The sequence below is a fragment of the Cyprinus carpio genome, chromosome A24 (assembly GCF_018340385.1).
Source record: "Cyprinus carpio isolate SPL01 chromosome A24, ASM1834038v1, whole genome shotgun sequence".
Classification (NCBI taxonomy): domain Eukaryota; kingdom Metazoa; phylum Chordata; class Actinopteri; order Cypriniformes; family Cyprinidae; genus Cyprinus; species Cyprinus carpio.
Window position 1 is genome coordinate 11,664,592 of NC_056595.1, and position 16,895 is coordinate 11,681,486.

Here is a 16,895-nt window from a genome sequence, read left to right on the forward strand (position 1 = left end):
TATCCTTAGTCCTACTGAACCTTGTTTAACTCTGTGCCTTTATACAGAGCATTCAGTGTCAAAATTACATTAAATTCTAGGGCTTTTTTTATTAGACAGAGTTCACTAATTCACATTCTGTAATCATTTGTTTCAAGATTAAATTTTGCAGCTATAATGTAATTTCCATTATTGTTTGCAGCTTTATCTCCTATAAGACTAGGTTAAGCCTGAATGAGCACAGATAAGATACAGCATGCTCACTCACAGTATCCCCTGAAATCACATTTTCATTCAGTTTATTAACAGACAGTAAATGGGAATACAGAGTGTAGAAAATGATGACTCCCCTTGTTTGACTCTCTAGGTGCACTGATTTAGTGTTACTGCTGATGGTTATGTTAGTCACCCTCGGTCTGAGCACTGACCCTGGCTTTTATAGCAGATCTCACACTCACTGAAGTGACCTTTTAAAATCCATTCTGATGGTTTGGACGGTGGAATAATTACATATTAACATAACCCAGCTCCGTGCTGAAAAGGCCAAGAAAAATGTGTTCGTTCAGGGGAAAGAGAAGAGAGAAAGACAGAGACAGGAGGATGAACCTAAGGATGAACCTAAACTAACAAGTGTAGTGTAGAACTAACAACAGAGGCGTTCAAGTTAGGGTCCAGTGTCCAGAGGGCACGACTGTGTGCCATTCAGGGGCCATTTGATTGATATAGCTGACAAAAAATGACTGGAACTTTCTCAAAATGGCAAGATGCAATCTGGCTGGCTTTGCAACCATCTTTTAGGATTCCCATTAATCTCAGTGGCAGTTGCTCAGAAGGCACATGACTATCCAGAAGTACGTCAAAAAAAAAAAAAAAAAAAAAATTATGAGCATTATTTTTAAATTGTAATAATATTTTACAATATTAGTATTTTTACTGTGTCAGTCAAATAGTTGTCACGAGTCTTGGTGAGCATAGGACTTCTTTCAAAAACATTTTTAAAAATCTTACCGACCTCACACTTTTGAATGATATTTACACGTCAATCAGACGGTCTCTAACAGCAGTCTAGCTACACTAGACAACAATCACCTCAATGCACTTCAGCCCACTGAACAGCTGAATGCATATTTCAGCTATTGCAAATACAGCATTTGCTCCTCAAACGTCATTTCTGTACAGATTCTCTACATCTCTCCTTTAGAAAAAAAAGCATAATTAGTCTTACACAAGAGCGCTTGATTTCATGCTCAAAAATCACATTCACCATTTTAATGAATCTGCTTCTATTGAAGGTTTTAACATAGAACGTAATCTCCTATCCCTTTTCTTAGTGTTGAATTTTCACAATGTTTAATGTACGTAAGGTACAAATTCTTCTCAGTGCAGATAAACGTGTCTAAGCAACTATTAGTTTCAAAAGCATTTATTTTGATTTGAATATAAAAATGGCTCAGTTGAGTTAGATTGAGATTTTTCTTCCATCTGGAATGCTTCTCTTGGTTTGTTTGACAGCTCTGTAACTGTTCTGTGCTCATCTCTCAGACCTGTATTAGCCTGGCATAGAGCGCTGAGCTAAAATCAATAAGCCCATAAGGCTGCTGTCACTGTCTCTTATTTACATCCCCTTCAAGAGTTCCTCCACCATTACTCTTCTAGCTTTGCTAACTTATGGCGCATTGCTCTTAATAAAAATAGGAGTTAACAAATGGCAAAAAGGTTTATTGGACAACAGAGAATGTACAAATCGGGGTCTTTTGTAATTGTAATTCTCACAGCAGTATTAAAAAAATACAATCAATGAATGTGGACTGTTCAGTGCAATCATGAAAGATAGATATTGCATTTTTGCTCAGTGGAGTGTGTTGACTCTCTGGCTTGCAAAACTAGGTCTAGGATGGATGTCAGTACAATACAAAACAATACAATGCTTATTTAAATAGCACAATTTAAAATCAGCCAAAGTTGACCATAGTGCTGCATAGAATTCACAAAAGAAAACAGATAAACAAGATTATAAACAATAAATCACAAACTGTAAAATCAGTGAGGTTTATCAAAACTCATTACACAGCAAGAAATATTAAACACCAGGGAAAATAAATATGTTTTAAGAGTAGACTTAAAAATAGATCAAGTCGAGGCAGTTCTAATGTGAACTGGGAGACATTTCCATAACAGGGCTGACAACAGAAACAGCACAGTCACCACTGTTTTTGTCCTGGGAGCTTGCAGTTAACCAGAATCAGCAGATCTGAGTCATCTTGACTATGTATGGATGTAACAAATCAGATAGGTACTGTGGAGCCTGATTGTGGAGAGATTTATAGACAAACAATACAATTTTAAAATTGATTCTGTATTTGACCAGCAGCCAATGTAATGAAATCATAACCGATGTGATACACTCATATTTGTGCTTCCTATAAAGAAGCCAAGCAGCTACATTCTGAAACAGCTGCAGACGTGAAACACGTGACTAAAGGGGCACTGATATACAATGAATTTCAATAATCCAATCGAGATGTTACAAAAGCATGCATAACCATTTCAGACTTCTTTAGGGACAAAAAAAATCATCAGAAGACAGGGATTTGACCATATAGTTATCTGCTTATCAAATTTAAGATTATTATCAAATCAAACACCTAAGTTTTCTGACACATGTAGCACTGTATGGGGTCAGAAATTCAGATTCAAAATCATGTACGCAGTGCTCATTTGAGCCAAAAAATAAATTCAGTTTTACTCTCATTGAGGCTTAGAAAATTACTTGCAAGCCAAAGTTTTAGTTTGTCCATACAATCTAAAATAGGCCTTAAAGCCTGCTTGTTATCACGCTTCAAGGGGATATAGATTTGGGTGTCATCTGCATACAGATGAAAAGAGATCTCATGTTAAAAATAGATCCTAGAGGAAGCATACAAACTCAAGACAGTCATATATTTCTTTCTGTTTTTGTGACACAGCGAGGGAGGTTTTTAACCTACAAAGGGGAAGAAATGCTTATTGATAATGGCAAGAGAATTCTAAACACCCCAAAATGACTCAAATTGCACAAACTGATCAAATCCATAACAAACGTTCTTTAGCTACTCTTCACTCCAGTGTACCAGATGGAGATGGAGTTTAATGGTCAGACCACATGGGGGCCCCAGAGACACAGAGGTCAGGAAACTCAGCAAAACATTTTGCAGTCATTCACTTTTGTGTTTTCTTTTCTGTAAGTATTGTAATTGTAATTGTAATTTTATTTTATTTCAACTCTATAATACCATCTTGCAATTTTCTTTGGAAATTTAGATATGATACTACTTTTAATTGTATGTCATTATCAGTTTATTACACTTACAACGTTTTCTATCCTTTCATCTATAAATTTAAAAAAGTTAAAGATATTTTGTCTGGTTTAGAGTACAAAGGGTTGGCCGTATTTTCAACTTTTTTTTTATTACATCCATCTGTCTACTGAATGAATTAATACACCTTTTTTTATTTATTTATTTTATTTTTTTTTGCAGTGGCAGTTTAAAATATTTTCTTATGATTTATTTTTATCACTCAGTTTTGACGGACAGTGATCATAGATGTTTTAGCCAAGGGGTTCACTTTTGTCAACTTTAATTTTTTTATATGGCTTCCTGAGAAGTTAATTATTCTCTTCCTCCTCCATATTATGTGGAATTTCAGTCGTTATATGTCTTTATAGGTGTCTGATGTGTGACTGAGGAATGTCAGGTATAATTGTGTGTCTGCTGGATAAACACTTTATGAGCCTTTTGACTACCTGAAAGTTACTGCAGGGGATCTCAGGCATTTATTCGCTCAAGCTAGTTAGCAGAACTGTGTGATGGGGATCGTAGGAGTGAGACATGTCTGAGCTTTATTCCTGATGGCAAAGGAAATGTACAGTAATAGTCCAGAATCACTTCAGTCTTAATAAATGTTGCATGAGTCGTTTTTACTCACCTCGGGTGAACTTGTCTCCTGTCGTAAAAACCGAGATGGTGTTAATGAAAGAGGTGCGAGTCAGGAAGAGTCATTATAGACATCTGGAGAAAGAGCAATGTAGTGTGTGTCTCTGAGGAGGTGAGGGGATGAGTTGAGGAGGTGTGAAATGTAACGAGGTTAAATGGTCTATTTTAGGGGCACAAGTTGTAAATGGTGTAAGCACTGATGTATGCAAATGTAAGTTGACTGGAATTACTAAATAGGTAAAACTATAGTAGTATAGATAGACCTTAGTCAGGTTAGATGTCATATTGAATTTAATGCAGATGAGACTGTAAGCAAAACACTGTATAGAGGTTCTGGATTATGCAATTTTCACAACTCAAACTGTTTTATGGATTTTTTTTTTCTTAGCATGTTAAACAATAATACAATCCACTGAAAACACTGTACTTCTATCCCTCACAGCCTCATTTGAATTCCTGTCAACAACAACAACAACATAACTACTGTGCAAGCTAGATTTTTATGTTTCTGAAGAAAATATGAGTGTTTGTCTTTGTAAAAGTTGCTGCCACAATGCTATTGTGTTTTGGGTGGTTGCTGAGTGCTCTAAGTAATTTCTAGGGCATTCTTTCTAGTTGTTATGCAACTTGTAACACACAAATGAGCAATAAAAATATGTTTTAGTGAAAACCAGTAAATAAAAGCAGTAATTATATTTAAATGTCCATAAAGCTGTTTTAAGATTAAATATTATTGCTACATTAATATGCACTGTTGACCCAGACGACCCCTTTCAAAGGCACAGTGAGACTCCCATGACAGTTTATGATTACATCAACAGGGCTAACGGGAAAAACTTGAGGAGCTGTGTGCGTCTTGTGGAGAAATCCGTTCTGGCTCATGAAAATATATATGTGTTTAAAGAACTGGCCCTTGGGGGCATGAAAACACACACACACACACACACACACACACACACACACACACACACACACACACACACACTAACCCTTTTCATGTTGCGACAGTAATGATTCACTCTGCTGATTGTCAGGTTTGAGACACTCAAGATATAAGGATGTATCTGTTTGCTTCTGGGAAACTCTTGAGATGTTTTACATGATACACACTCTTTGTTTGCTCTGGATTATTTAGTAACTAAGGACAAGGGGACTGGATGAGTCTGGTGGGGTTTACCGTTCTCTAAGAATGGAAAATTCCTTAGACGTAGTTAGATCCACCCACCAAAACTTCCTAACTGTATGCAAAACCTTTCATTCGATTCAAATTTATTTATTGAATGATTTACACAAAACTAATTTTTTTTTTTTTAAATGCAACTTAGAACAGTGACTATTGATAAAAATTAGAAAACACTTCTAAATAAATAAAATTAATAAAAAAAATGTAAAAAAAAAATAAATGAACTATATAATGTGATCAAAAATTATGTAATAGATAATAATAAATTATATAAATTATTTTTATATATGCTTGTTTCATGAATAAGACTTGTTAGCAGAAATGATTTTGGTATAAAGTACCAGGGTAAGATGAATGGAAAATCTCACAGTAGTCTCATAGGTCATATATTATTTAGAGGGTTAAAAATAGCTTACATTGAGCTAAATCGGTGAATAGAGGACTTACAGGGTGGAGCCATGAGGCTGCCAAATATAAAACATATTATTAGAGGGCTTTTAAATTACCCCAAAACACATGCATTACTCATGCACACTCACTTACTGAGGCACACATGTGCATATCACATGCAAACCACACATATGTATGAGCACACAGAAGCCAATACACAACATATGCATTTTGCAGGTTTGAATTTGCAAAATGGGCCCATCTGTTTCATGTATATAGCATGGTCAAAGGTCAATAGGTTTTAGTAGAGAAGAAATGTAGGTCAAAAGTCGGCTATGATACCCTGGTATGCAAAGAAAGTCCATGTTGGTGTAATTAGATGAATTTTGAACTGAATTTTGAATTTTGTCTCTACTGAAATAGGTCAGTTCTCACTCCACCAGTACACCCACCACATAGATATGTTCCAATATGATCACTTCCCTGTATTAAAGTGATTGATGTATGGTTTGTCCAGTGGTGAACATTTGTTGTACATTTAAATCTCTTGTGTAGATGTGTATGTATTTTACACATAGCTTTTTATGGATTGTGTGCCAGCCAAATCTGCTCCATTGGGACTTTTTTCGTCCAAACTCCCTGGGTATGAAATCCAAAGGTATATATCCCGCCGCTGGATGGTTTGATCTGGGCTTTTCTGTGAAATGGAATCAAAGGAGCAGGGGAGAGAGGCACAGGCTTTTGGTTATCTGTTCAAAACACTCAGGATATATAGTGTGTGTTTTTACTAGTAAATTTTTTTTTTATTATTATTTATATGTTCTCTGAGCACTGTGAAGACTACTCTGACAGTTATTCTTTAAAACAGTGTTATGTGCCAAAAATCGGAGACGTGAAAAAAAAATGCATGCTAAGATTTATTTTACAAACTCAGCATATACAGTGAGATTTGATTAGATGAGACTGAATAATAAGAATAAAAACATGTCAGAGAATACATGGAAAATGCTGTTATAATACTGAAAGGGCAAAAAAAACAAAAAAACAAAAAACATTTCTTATTATATATTTTACTGTAATGTTTTTTAATGAAGTGCAAGTTGTTCTGTCACTTTTTTTATATTTATGTTTGCAAACTTTATTTTTGTTTGTGCTTGTTTTGGCGACAGCAAATAGGATCTTTCCTCCATTTCCAACTCTTTTCAATTCAAAGTAAAGCTTCGAGCATGCCTAACTTTAATACGCACACAAACACACACACACACACAGACTGCAGAGCTCAAGTACTAGCAATAATAATGTTATCCTGCTTTCCTTTCTGCCACTTTGTAATTCTCCAGAAATATCCAGGCATGTGTGTGTGTGTGTGTGTGTGTGTGTGTCTAATTTTCTACAGCACGCACCACAGCAATGGTATTCTAGCCTGGTAAATTGGAGACTGGAAGAGCAGTGGACAGAGAGAGAGTCACATATGAATCAGTAAACACAGCTGTGACAGCAACGGAAGACCTTTTCTCCTCCCTTTTAATCCTTTCCTTTTTGATTCCCAAGTATTGAGACTTTTTCTGCCTTTCTAAGCTGAGAGCATCTAGACAAGATGAAAAAGAAGGTGGGGAGAGTGAGAGAAGGGATGTTGGAGTTTAGGAGGGCAGAATGAAAGAGAGATTGAGACTGTGTGTTGGAATGCACTGATACATGGGAACAGGCTGCTTATCTCCGTTTGTCCCCCTGTCAGTCATCCTGAGGCGCACACGCATACACTTCGGAACGCTGGAGGCTCTGTTTGGAAAGGTGGTGATTAACCCCTTCCCCCTTGTTCCTCCTCCTCCGTCTCTCCCGCCGTCTGGTTCTTCTACCTGCACTCGTCTGGACTCGTTCATTGAGTAAAGACACAGAAGGACAGGAAGGAAGAGAGATGAGAGAGAACGAGGGAGAGTAAGACCAAGACGGTGAAAATCATTCTCTGTGGAAGAAGGTGAAAATCCAGGCGGTATTTGGCCACCTGTGGAAAACAGTTTTGGATATACTGTGAACTGATTGGACAACTGAAATGGAATACCAAGTGAGTGACTGATGAACTGACTTGATTGGATTCTCTTGAGTTTAACCAGCATTTCTACACTATGTCTAAACCTTCACGACTTGCTCGCCCATCCTCGGCGGGTCCTGGCTCCAAACTCCCGTCACCTGCCAGCCGATCCAGAATGCACAGCATGGGGGAGAAGGTGATGCGGATGGGAAGCGAGGGCAATATACCTGGCCAGAGGCCTCCTGTCAATGGAACAACACATTCGCAGATCCCGCAAAACAGTAATATCAAGGAAGAGAATGAGATGAGCCAGCCAAGGAGCAAAATCTGTCCACCTAAAGGGTTAACAGCAATCGTAACGCAGCAACAAGTCACACATCACAGTAAGTAATCAATAATCAAAAGTGGATACCAACAAACTGCACTTTTCATATTTGACCACATGATGTCTGGACACTTTTGGTCATTGTTTATTACACATCTAATGTTTTCATGATTTGCTTTAATAAATTTTAGGTGGAAAATGTTATTGCTGAGAACTTGCTCTTTCTTTGGCTCAGAAGATAATCAAAGAACTTGAAAGAACTCTAGAAAAGAAGCAAAAGTATTCTCTATTGGCTCTCCTTTATTCTTATTGCCAAAAAAAATTATTTTCTGCCCTACTCAAGGTTTTAGAACTTCTAAAGGTGTGACACGTTACGTGTGACACATTGTTTGTCCTCTTTGTGATATTAGCATTAAGTTGAACAGGTTTAATAGTGTGACGCATATTGGGTAAATATTTAGTTTCAAATGTGGAGTAAACATTGATATTTGTCATTATGTACCAGATATTATTATATTTGGTGTGAGATATTAAAGTATCCATGTTGAGTATGGGTGTGAGTAAAAATGGAACATACTGTTTTGTTTGCATAGGTTTTTACGTGCATTTAGGTTATTAAGTAGATTTGCATGCTTAATTTAAAGTTTCTGAATGTAAGTGAATTGCATATGGTATTAAGCTAAATGTGTTCAGTGCAGGTTTTATATTCATTCATATATGACAATGGGTTTTGTGGGATTAGATCGGCAGCTGGGTTGATTTTTGCTGCATTCCTCACAAAAAAAAACAACAAAACAAAACAAAAACACACACACATGGGCTCACCATCACATTGCCTCCCCATTACAGCACAGCAGGGTGCAGATTAATGCCAGTTTGTGTGTGTGCATGTTTTTGTGAGTGTGATTAGGTACCTCTTTATCACATTCCGCCCCAGTGGGTTTTAATCCTGCTGGTTGTGGTTGAAGAGCTCCGTGTCAACTCAAAGTTGCTCTAAAGTGGTGATATAAGACCCAAATACTGCCAGCTCAGTGGCCTTCTGATGACAGTCACATCCCTCAATGTTTAGTGATTAACAGGCATGACATGTCCACTCAGTGAAATTGCAGGAACGGGACACACCTAGGAGGGGATTTAGACTGTGATGATATTAAAGACAGGAAGTTGTTGAGGTTAACATCCCTCCTTTAGTTATTCATTCTGACGAGCACACACATGCACGCACAGAAATGAGTGTGTCATTCTTTTTTGTCATTCATTTGTTCAGTAATAATTAACCTCAGTAAAACCTGGTTTAATTTTTGAGTAGCGTATCTATTTGCCTCCATTCTTTCCATCTATTATGGCAGTAAAACGGACTATAGGATCCAGATGTTACCATAAAAACATTACCATGAAAACTCCATAGATGTAAAAGCATAGAGGCACATTATATGTTTAAACTATATGTTTCATTAAAATGATATGTTTTAATTATATGTTTATATGCCGAAACATTTTCAAGGTGAATCATGAACACTTGACCACACACTTTACACAGTTTGTCACATGGCTTTTTTTCATGGATGGGTGGATGATGAATACAGCTCTCCAACAGGCTACAAAAAGGACAAAAATATATGATTCATGCACTATTTTCTCTATAGTCCATATGATTAATGCTCTATCAAGGTGTCTTCTGAAAACATCCATAGTTTGTGAAAGAGTAGACATTTAAGTTGTTAAATATTGTATTTTCCATGTAATTCATACATACAATAAAATGTTGCATTCAAGGTTGAACCAGTGTTATTTTAGTGTTATTTATATAGTATTATAGCATTTGTTAATAGTTTTAATTAGCTCTCATTTTTAGTTTAATTTATAGTATTTATTATATTTAATTTAGTAATTTTGTTTTGTGCTTTTGTCATTTTCATTTAGCTTTATTTTTATTTCAGCTTCAGTTTTAGTAGTTTGAGTAATTTTACTAGTTCAAATTAAACTTTTATTTCAGTTATTCAGTTATTTCAGTTAGTTGCCAAGGCAACATTTCTAAAACTGAGTTAAACATATTTTGATGATTATAGCCGAACCTTGTACAGGTAATATCAATGCTAATATAAAATGTATAAAACACTTGTTTTTATGACATTCGATTGCTGAAATATAAAAAATGTATTAAAATATTAAAAAAGTTTTTTTTTTGTTATTTCTTTTTTTTTTTTTTGTTACTTTAAATGGACCATGAGAGATGATGAGTGTGCATTTTCCTGTAATTAATGTTTCATTTTTTAAATAAATGTTATGCATATGTTAGTATTTAAGCTAAGAAATCTGGCTGCCAATGAAGGGTGTCCTAAAGGGCAGAAGTAAACCCACTTGTTTGTAATGATGTAAGTTATACTGTAGCACGAATACAACATTTTATACCTTTCCATTGTGCTTTGAAGAACCGCACAGATCAAAGCGCAAGAGTCTAATATAATCACCTGCGATCTGATACTAATGTTTTCTACCTGAATGTGCCCTTAAAGAAGCATCTGGAAGGAAAACAAATACATTCTCTTTTTTCTTTGCCCATTTTATGTCTGGTAGATAGAGTGATAAAGGAGAGTTTTGTTTATCAGCAGTCGGCTTTCTTAAAGGGGTTTTCTGTTTATCTGCAGGTAAAATGGTTCAGTCTTTTGTTTAATCTACTATTAGCACTCTTTGAAAGTTTATCACAAGCAAGTGTAGCAGGACAAAGAACTGTATCACAGTCAGTAAATTTCATGGCTGGGTGGTCTTGCTTACTCATGGTTCAGCCAGACAGAGGTTATGGGAAAGAAAGAGGGCAGAGAGGGAGGGAGACACAGTCTCCTCATCTTAACTAAGTTTATCTTAAGCTGGTTGGATCTGTACACAGGCTTCTGCTGTTTAGATTTTCCATGCTTAGACTATGAGTGGTCACCCAGATTGATGTGTTTAACATATCAGTCTGAGACCTGCTGATATGAGAAGCATAACATTTCATTGGGGGTTTGTGGGATAGCCAGTGTACTACTCCAAAATAATGCATATTAACATTTAATTTGTTTTTGTTTTTTTTTGTTTTTTTACATTGCAGGACTCAAATCAAGAGAAAGTGAAACTGTTCAGTAGTCATGTTTAGTCATTTTCTCTTTCATTTAAAGAGATAAAAGAAAATGCTGTCATTTTGTGGTTCATGTTGTTTCAAAACAGCATGACATTATTCTGTGGAACACAGAATGAGACATGTTGAAGAATGCGCTCTGTTCATTTTCATACAAACAAAGAATGATAATTCCAACTAATTTAACTTAAAATGCAGTCTGTTCCTCACACAAAGCTGTCTTATGATTCCTAAAGACTTCACTGAAGGTACTTATTTAAAAAGAAAGTGACAGTAAAGACGTTTATAATGTTGTAAAAAATAAATGACAGTTTCCACAAAAATATTAAGCAGCACAACTGTCTTCAACATTGTTAACAATAAGAAATATTTCAGCAGCAAATCAGCATACTAAAGTGATTTCCAAAGGATCATATGACACTGAAGACTGTCAAGTCAAGTCACTTTTAATTTTATAGGGCTTTACACAATACAGATTGTGTCAAAGGAGCTTTACAGTGGCAAACAGGAAAATTGTTTGTCAATGATGCAAGAGGATAATAACAAAATTCATTTTTTTAAGTTAAGGTCAGTTCATTGATGATTCAGTGATGTCATCAACCAGTTCAGCTCTCTGCCAATAGTTTCTGTGCAATCAGTCAAGTGTCCCCAACTAAGCAAGTCAAAGGTGACAATGGCAAGGAACCAAAACTCCATCAGTGACAGAAATGGAGAAAAAACCTTGGGAGAAACCAGGCTCAGCCGGGGAGCAAGTTTTCCTCTGGCCAGATGAAACCAGCATGGCGCAGTTTAATTTCAGGCTGCAACACAGGTCAGATTGTGCAGAGGACTTGTCTGGTTCCCGTGCTCTTGTGCCGATGAGTGTGTAGTTGACGCAGCGTTCGCAGGGGATCTGTCTCTAGGACTCATGTAGTTGACATGGTCTCCGCTGACATTCAGGGCTGTAGAGGTTGTCTCTAGGTGCTGGTTCAACATCTGGTCTGGATGTGGACTGGATCCGTTTAGCTACGGTGACTTCGGAATAAGAATGAAAGAGACTAATATAAGTGTTGATGCCATTCTTCTTATGATGTAACGAGTACATTGGGTGTTCCCGGTTCCAAGTGACCTAATTAATGCAGCCTAACAATCCTTTATGAAAATACAATAGTGTGTTATGTGTATGCCAGGTTAAAGAGATGGGTCTTTAATCTAGATTTAAACTGACAGAGTGTATCTGTCTCCCAAACAACACTAAGTAGATTGTTCCAGAGTTTGGGCACTAAATAGGAAAAGGATCTGCCGTCCGCAGTTGATTTTGATATTTTAGGTATTGTCAAATGGCCAGAGTTTTGAGATCGCAGCGGACATGAAGGACTATAATGTGATATGACCTTGCTCAAGTATTGAGGTGCTAAACCATTCAGGGCTTTATAAGTAATTAGCAAGATTTTAAAATGTATACAGTTTTCAACAGGGAGCCAGTGCAGCATTGACAGAACAAGGCTAATATCGTTCTAGTAAGAACTCTAGCTGCTGCATTTTGGAGCTGGAGTATGTTTATTAAGCACACAGAGCAACCACCCAATTGTCACACGTGCTGGAGTGTAAATCAAAGCACACGACGAAGGAGATATATATAAAGAGTTCTTTTAATGATCACGGGAGAAAAAGGGCACATCCAAACACAAATCCAAATAAACAAACATCACATTACATTAAACATTAATAGCAGACAAAGGAATACTGGAGGGAAACAGAAACAGGTGTGGGGCTAATTAACTAAGAACATGGACAAATAAGGAAACTAAGTGAGAACAGAAGTCCATAACTGTAACAGTTCGCCCCCTCCCGGAACGGTGCATCCTCGCACCGAAAGAGATAGTCCAGTGGAGGGAGGGTGGGGGTTCAGGAGGCGGGCGTGGGGCAGGCAATGGAGAGAGAGCATGGAGCATAGTACCAGGGTGGAGTGGATGGAGGGAGGAGCCAGGGAGGAGCCCGGAGCTGGAGGAGCCAGATGGTTATCCAGAGTCCAGCCAGGATGGTGACCCACGGTGGAGTCGACGGCGGGAGGAGCCATGGTGGAGTAAGAGCCGATAACATCAGGGGGCCAACTGACGGAGACTGCCCCGATGGATGAGGAGCCCAGGTTGGAGCCGAGCAGATGGAGAGCTAGGGTGACACAGAGGGTCAGGAGGTCCAAGGCGGCGCTGAAGGCACCGGCGACCAAGGCAGGGCTCTGGAAGCCCGCTGTGGAGTCGGAGCGACTGAGGATAGAGGTGGAGCCAGAGGGAAGGAGGAGCCTGACAGAGGAATGGAGTCCCTAGGTGGCGGATGGTCGACGACTGACCAAGGTGGAGCCGGAGGGACGAGGGAACCCGGTGGAGCTGGTGGGATGCCGGGCCACGGTGGAGATGAGGGAGCTAAGAGCCAAGAGCAGATGAGTTGGAGGTCCGAGGCGGAGTCCAGGGCTCGCATGCTGGAAGCAGAGACAGGGGATCCTCACGCCAAGGCGGAGCTGGAGACTGGAAGTCCCGAGGTGGACCAGAGCACCCAGATGGCGCTGACTGAGGGTGAGCCGAAGGGCTGACAGGCACCAGCGGAGATGGAGCAGAGGAACTGACTGGTCTAGGAGGAGGCGGGAGAGGGAGGCTGGGAGGGAACACAGGAGGATCAGGGCTGGAACAAACCAGCGGAGACACAGGAGATTCAGGGCTGGGCGGAACCAGCGGAGACGCAGGAGATTCAGGGCTGGACGGAACCAGCGGAGATGGAGCAGAGGAACTGACTGGTCTAGGAGGAGGCAGGAGAGGGAGGCTGGGAGGGAACACAGGAGGATCAGGGCTGGATGGAACCAGCAGAGACACAGGAGATTCAAGGCTGGACGGAACCAGTGGAGACACAGGAGATTCAGGGCTGGACGGAACCAGCGGAAACACAGGATAATTAGGAATTACCTCCCCAAACCAGTCTATAAGGTCCATTTGAAAAATGTCCATTAATTCCTCTACATAATTTTTAGAAATCAGTTGCAGCTCACCCTCAGTCGCAGGAGTGTGGGCAGGGCTTTCCTCCACGTCCTCGATCTTCACCAGTAATCCCATGACACACAGTGTTGCCGGCTCACACACCTGGTCAGTCGCACTCTTGAGTCCTAGCTCTGGGCGATGATTGGCTCTGTAATCCTGTCTGGCTCGGGCTCTGTGGCTGCGGTGGGCTCTGGCACTTGCTCCATGCAGTGGGCTGACAGCTGGCTGGTCTCTGGTTCGGGAGTGGGGCTGGAGATATCCTCCTCAGCGGGGCAGACGGTGAACAGAGATTCATTTTTCTCCAGCACCCACTCCACGAAAGCGGCGAAATCCTCTCTGGGACCGTTCGCTGGTAGGAGTGCCTTACACCGCTCGCTCAGGCCGGCATTGTAGAAAGCACAGAGCGAGCGGTCATGGAAGTCCGTAAGGCAAGCCAGATCGAGAAAGTCCCTGGTATGGTCCTCCAGCAAACGGCCAGACTGCTCCAGGCATAGGAGCTGGACAGCTGGGATATTCATTCCGGAAGAGGGAGAAAACAAAACAAAAAAGAAAGAAAATCGCCGCTAAACACACTTTTTAGGTCTGCTATTCTGTCACACGTGCTGGAGTGTAAATCAAAGTGCATGACAAAGGAGATATATATATAAAGAGTTCTTTAATGATCACGGGAGAAAAAGGGCACATCCAAACACAAATCCAAATAAACAAACATCACATTACATTAAACATTAATAGCAGACAAAGGAATACTGGAGAACACAGACTATAAATAGAGAACGTAATCAGAGCTAAACAGAAACAGGTGTGGGGCTAATTAACTAAACAAGAATATGGACAAATAAGGAAACTAAGTGAGAACAGAAGTCCATAACTGTGACACCAATAAAGCATTACAATAATCTAAACTTGAGGTCATGAACACATTAATTAACATTTCTGCATTCGACATTGAGAGCTTAGGTCATAATTTAGATACATTTTTAAGATGGAAAATGTGGTTTTACAAAAGCTAGAAACATGGTTTTCAAAGGAAAGATTGCTATCAACTAGAACACATAGGTTCCTAACTGATGATGAAGAATTGACAGATCAGCCATCAAATGTTAGATAGTGTTTAAGGTTATTATATGCAGAGGTTTTTGGTCTAATAATTAAAACCTCAGTTTCTTTTTAGAATTTACAGTAGCAGTAGGAAATTACTAGTCATCCAGCTTTTTATATCAACTATGAATTCTGTTAGTTTTGCAAATTGGTATGTTTTGTCAGGACACAAAGAAATAGAGCTGAGTATCATCAGAATAACAGTAAAAAAGCTAACACCATCTTTACTGATATATCCCAAGGGTAGCATGTAACGCATGAATAGCAGTGGTCCTTGTACTGAGCGTTGTTGTACTCCAAACTGTACTTACAGTCTATATAATGACTCTTTATTCACTGCTACAAATTGATGACAGGCAGATAAGTAAGATTTGAACCATGCCATGCAATTCCACTAATGCCAACATAATTTTGTGGTCTACTCAGAAGTATGTTGTGGTCGATAGTGTGACACGCAGTGCTAAGATCCAGTGGTACTAATAGAGAAAAGCAACCATTATCGGATGATAAGAGAAGGTCATTTGTAACTCATTTGTAAATCCTAACTTAATTTCCTCACAGATACCATTTCTCTCTAACAAGGAAAATAGCTGAGATGATGGTGCTTTTTCTATTATTTTTTGAAAGAAAAAGGAGATTGGATATCGGTCTGTAATTAACTAATTTTCTAGAATCAAGTTGTGTTTTTTTTTTTTTTTTTTTTTTTTTTTTTAATGAGAGGCTTGATAGCCAGTTTGAAAGTTTTGGGGAAATATCATAATGACATTGATGATTTACATGACTTCTGGAAGCACCTCTTTTATGGAATTGTTCCTCAAGGGATCTATAGTGGACTATCTGATGCAATATTGTAGCTGATGGCTGTGCATTGCTCTGTGGAAGAAAGAAAATAATCCTATGATTTTTGGTAAAAGTGTCAGACAGGGATGAGTTCTTGTAATCAATAGCAGGATCTAATTCATTGCAATGGAGACTGAAGCAGTGGAAGCACTATGAAAAGAATCATGAGGGGGATTAGATTAATGAGCACTGCTCATTAACCCCTAATCCTCTCTGATTAAAAAGTGAGGCACTCCTAATCCAAAACTGCCCAAACTGAAGACATTCTAGCAGAACTCACTGTGCCAGCAAGTTCCTGAAGATCCATTTAGATCAATAACAGAGACAGTTTTGCATTTTTTCTTTATTCTGTGGATCATAAAAGGAGATGTATAGCAAAATGTCTGCTTATGCTTTTCTTGCATGGAAAAAAGCATCATGAACGTTCTTTAAAACATCTTGCTTTGTGCTCCACAGAAGAAACAATATCATACAGGTTTGGAACCCCATGAGGGTGAATATTTCATAAAAGATTTTCCTTTTGGGATGAACTGGCCCTAAACAGTTCAGGTCAGTTAACAAAGCAAATGGCTTATATTTAAAAGTTTTGAATTATTTAATATCATTATTATTATTACTATTATTATTTATTTATTTATTTATTTATTTTTTGAAAGACAGAAAGCAGACATGGAGGGACATGGACACTATTTGACCACATTATTAACCAATTTACTCTCTTAAATTAGGTATTTTTGTGCTTGGAAGCCACTCCATTAATCTTGGACCAGCAGACTATTATTCCTTCAGACAGTTGGAGTACTCTGTTTGTGAAAAACTGAATTCATGTGGGCAGAAGTTGATCCACAGGTCACTGACCAGCTCAGCTAATGAAAAGGGCCTGAGTGCTTTAACTTAATGGCAAATGGAATCTGGTAATCGTTCACTGTTTGGCAGGAAGGATCGAAAAGG

At 38.6% G+C, this 16,895-nt stretch overlaps 1 protein-coding gene across 6 annotated transcripts in view; it reads left to right on the top strand.

Annotated features, from left to right (window-relative positions):
* The window catches only part of LOC109052306 (sickle tail protein-like), a 132,872-nt gene that overhangs the window by 27,800 nt on the left and 88,177 nt on the right, over window positions 1–16,895 (top strand). For 2 of the 6 annotated variants that reach the window (XM_042714188.1, XM_042714191.1), the window contains exon 1: window positions 7,166–7,938. The exons of 1 other annotated variant lie outside the window; for it this stretch is intronic. In XM_042714188.1, the coding sequence (XP_042570122.1) occupies window positions 7,650–7,938 (289 nt within the window). In that variant the 5' untranslated portion in view covers window positions 7,166–7,649. Of the gene's footprint in view, window positions 1–7,165; window positions 7,939–16,895 lie in introns of those variants that run through there. 3 more of the 6 variants (XM_042714190.1, XM_042714189.1, XM_042714199.1) reach the window with 3 other exon arrangements.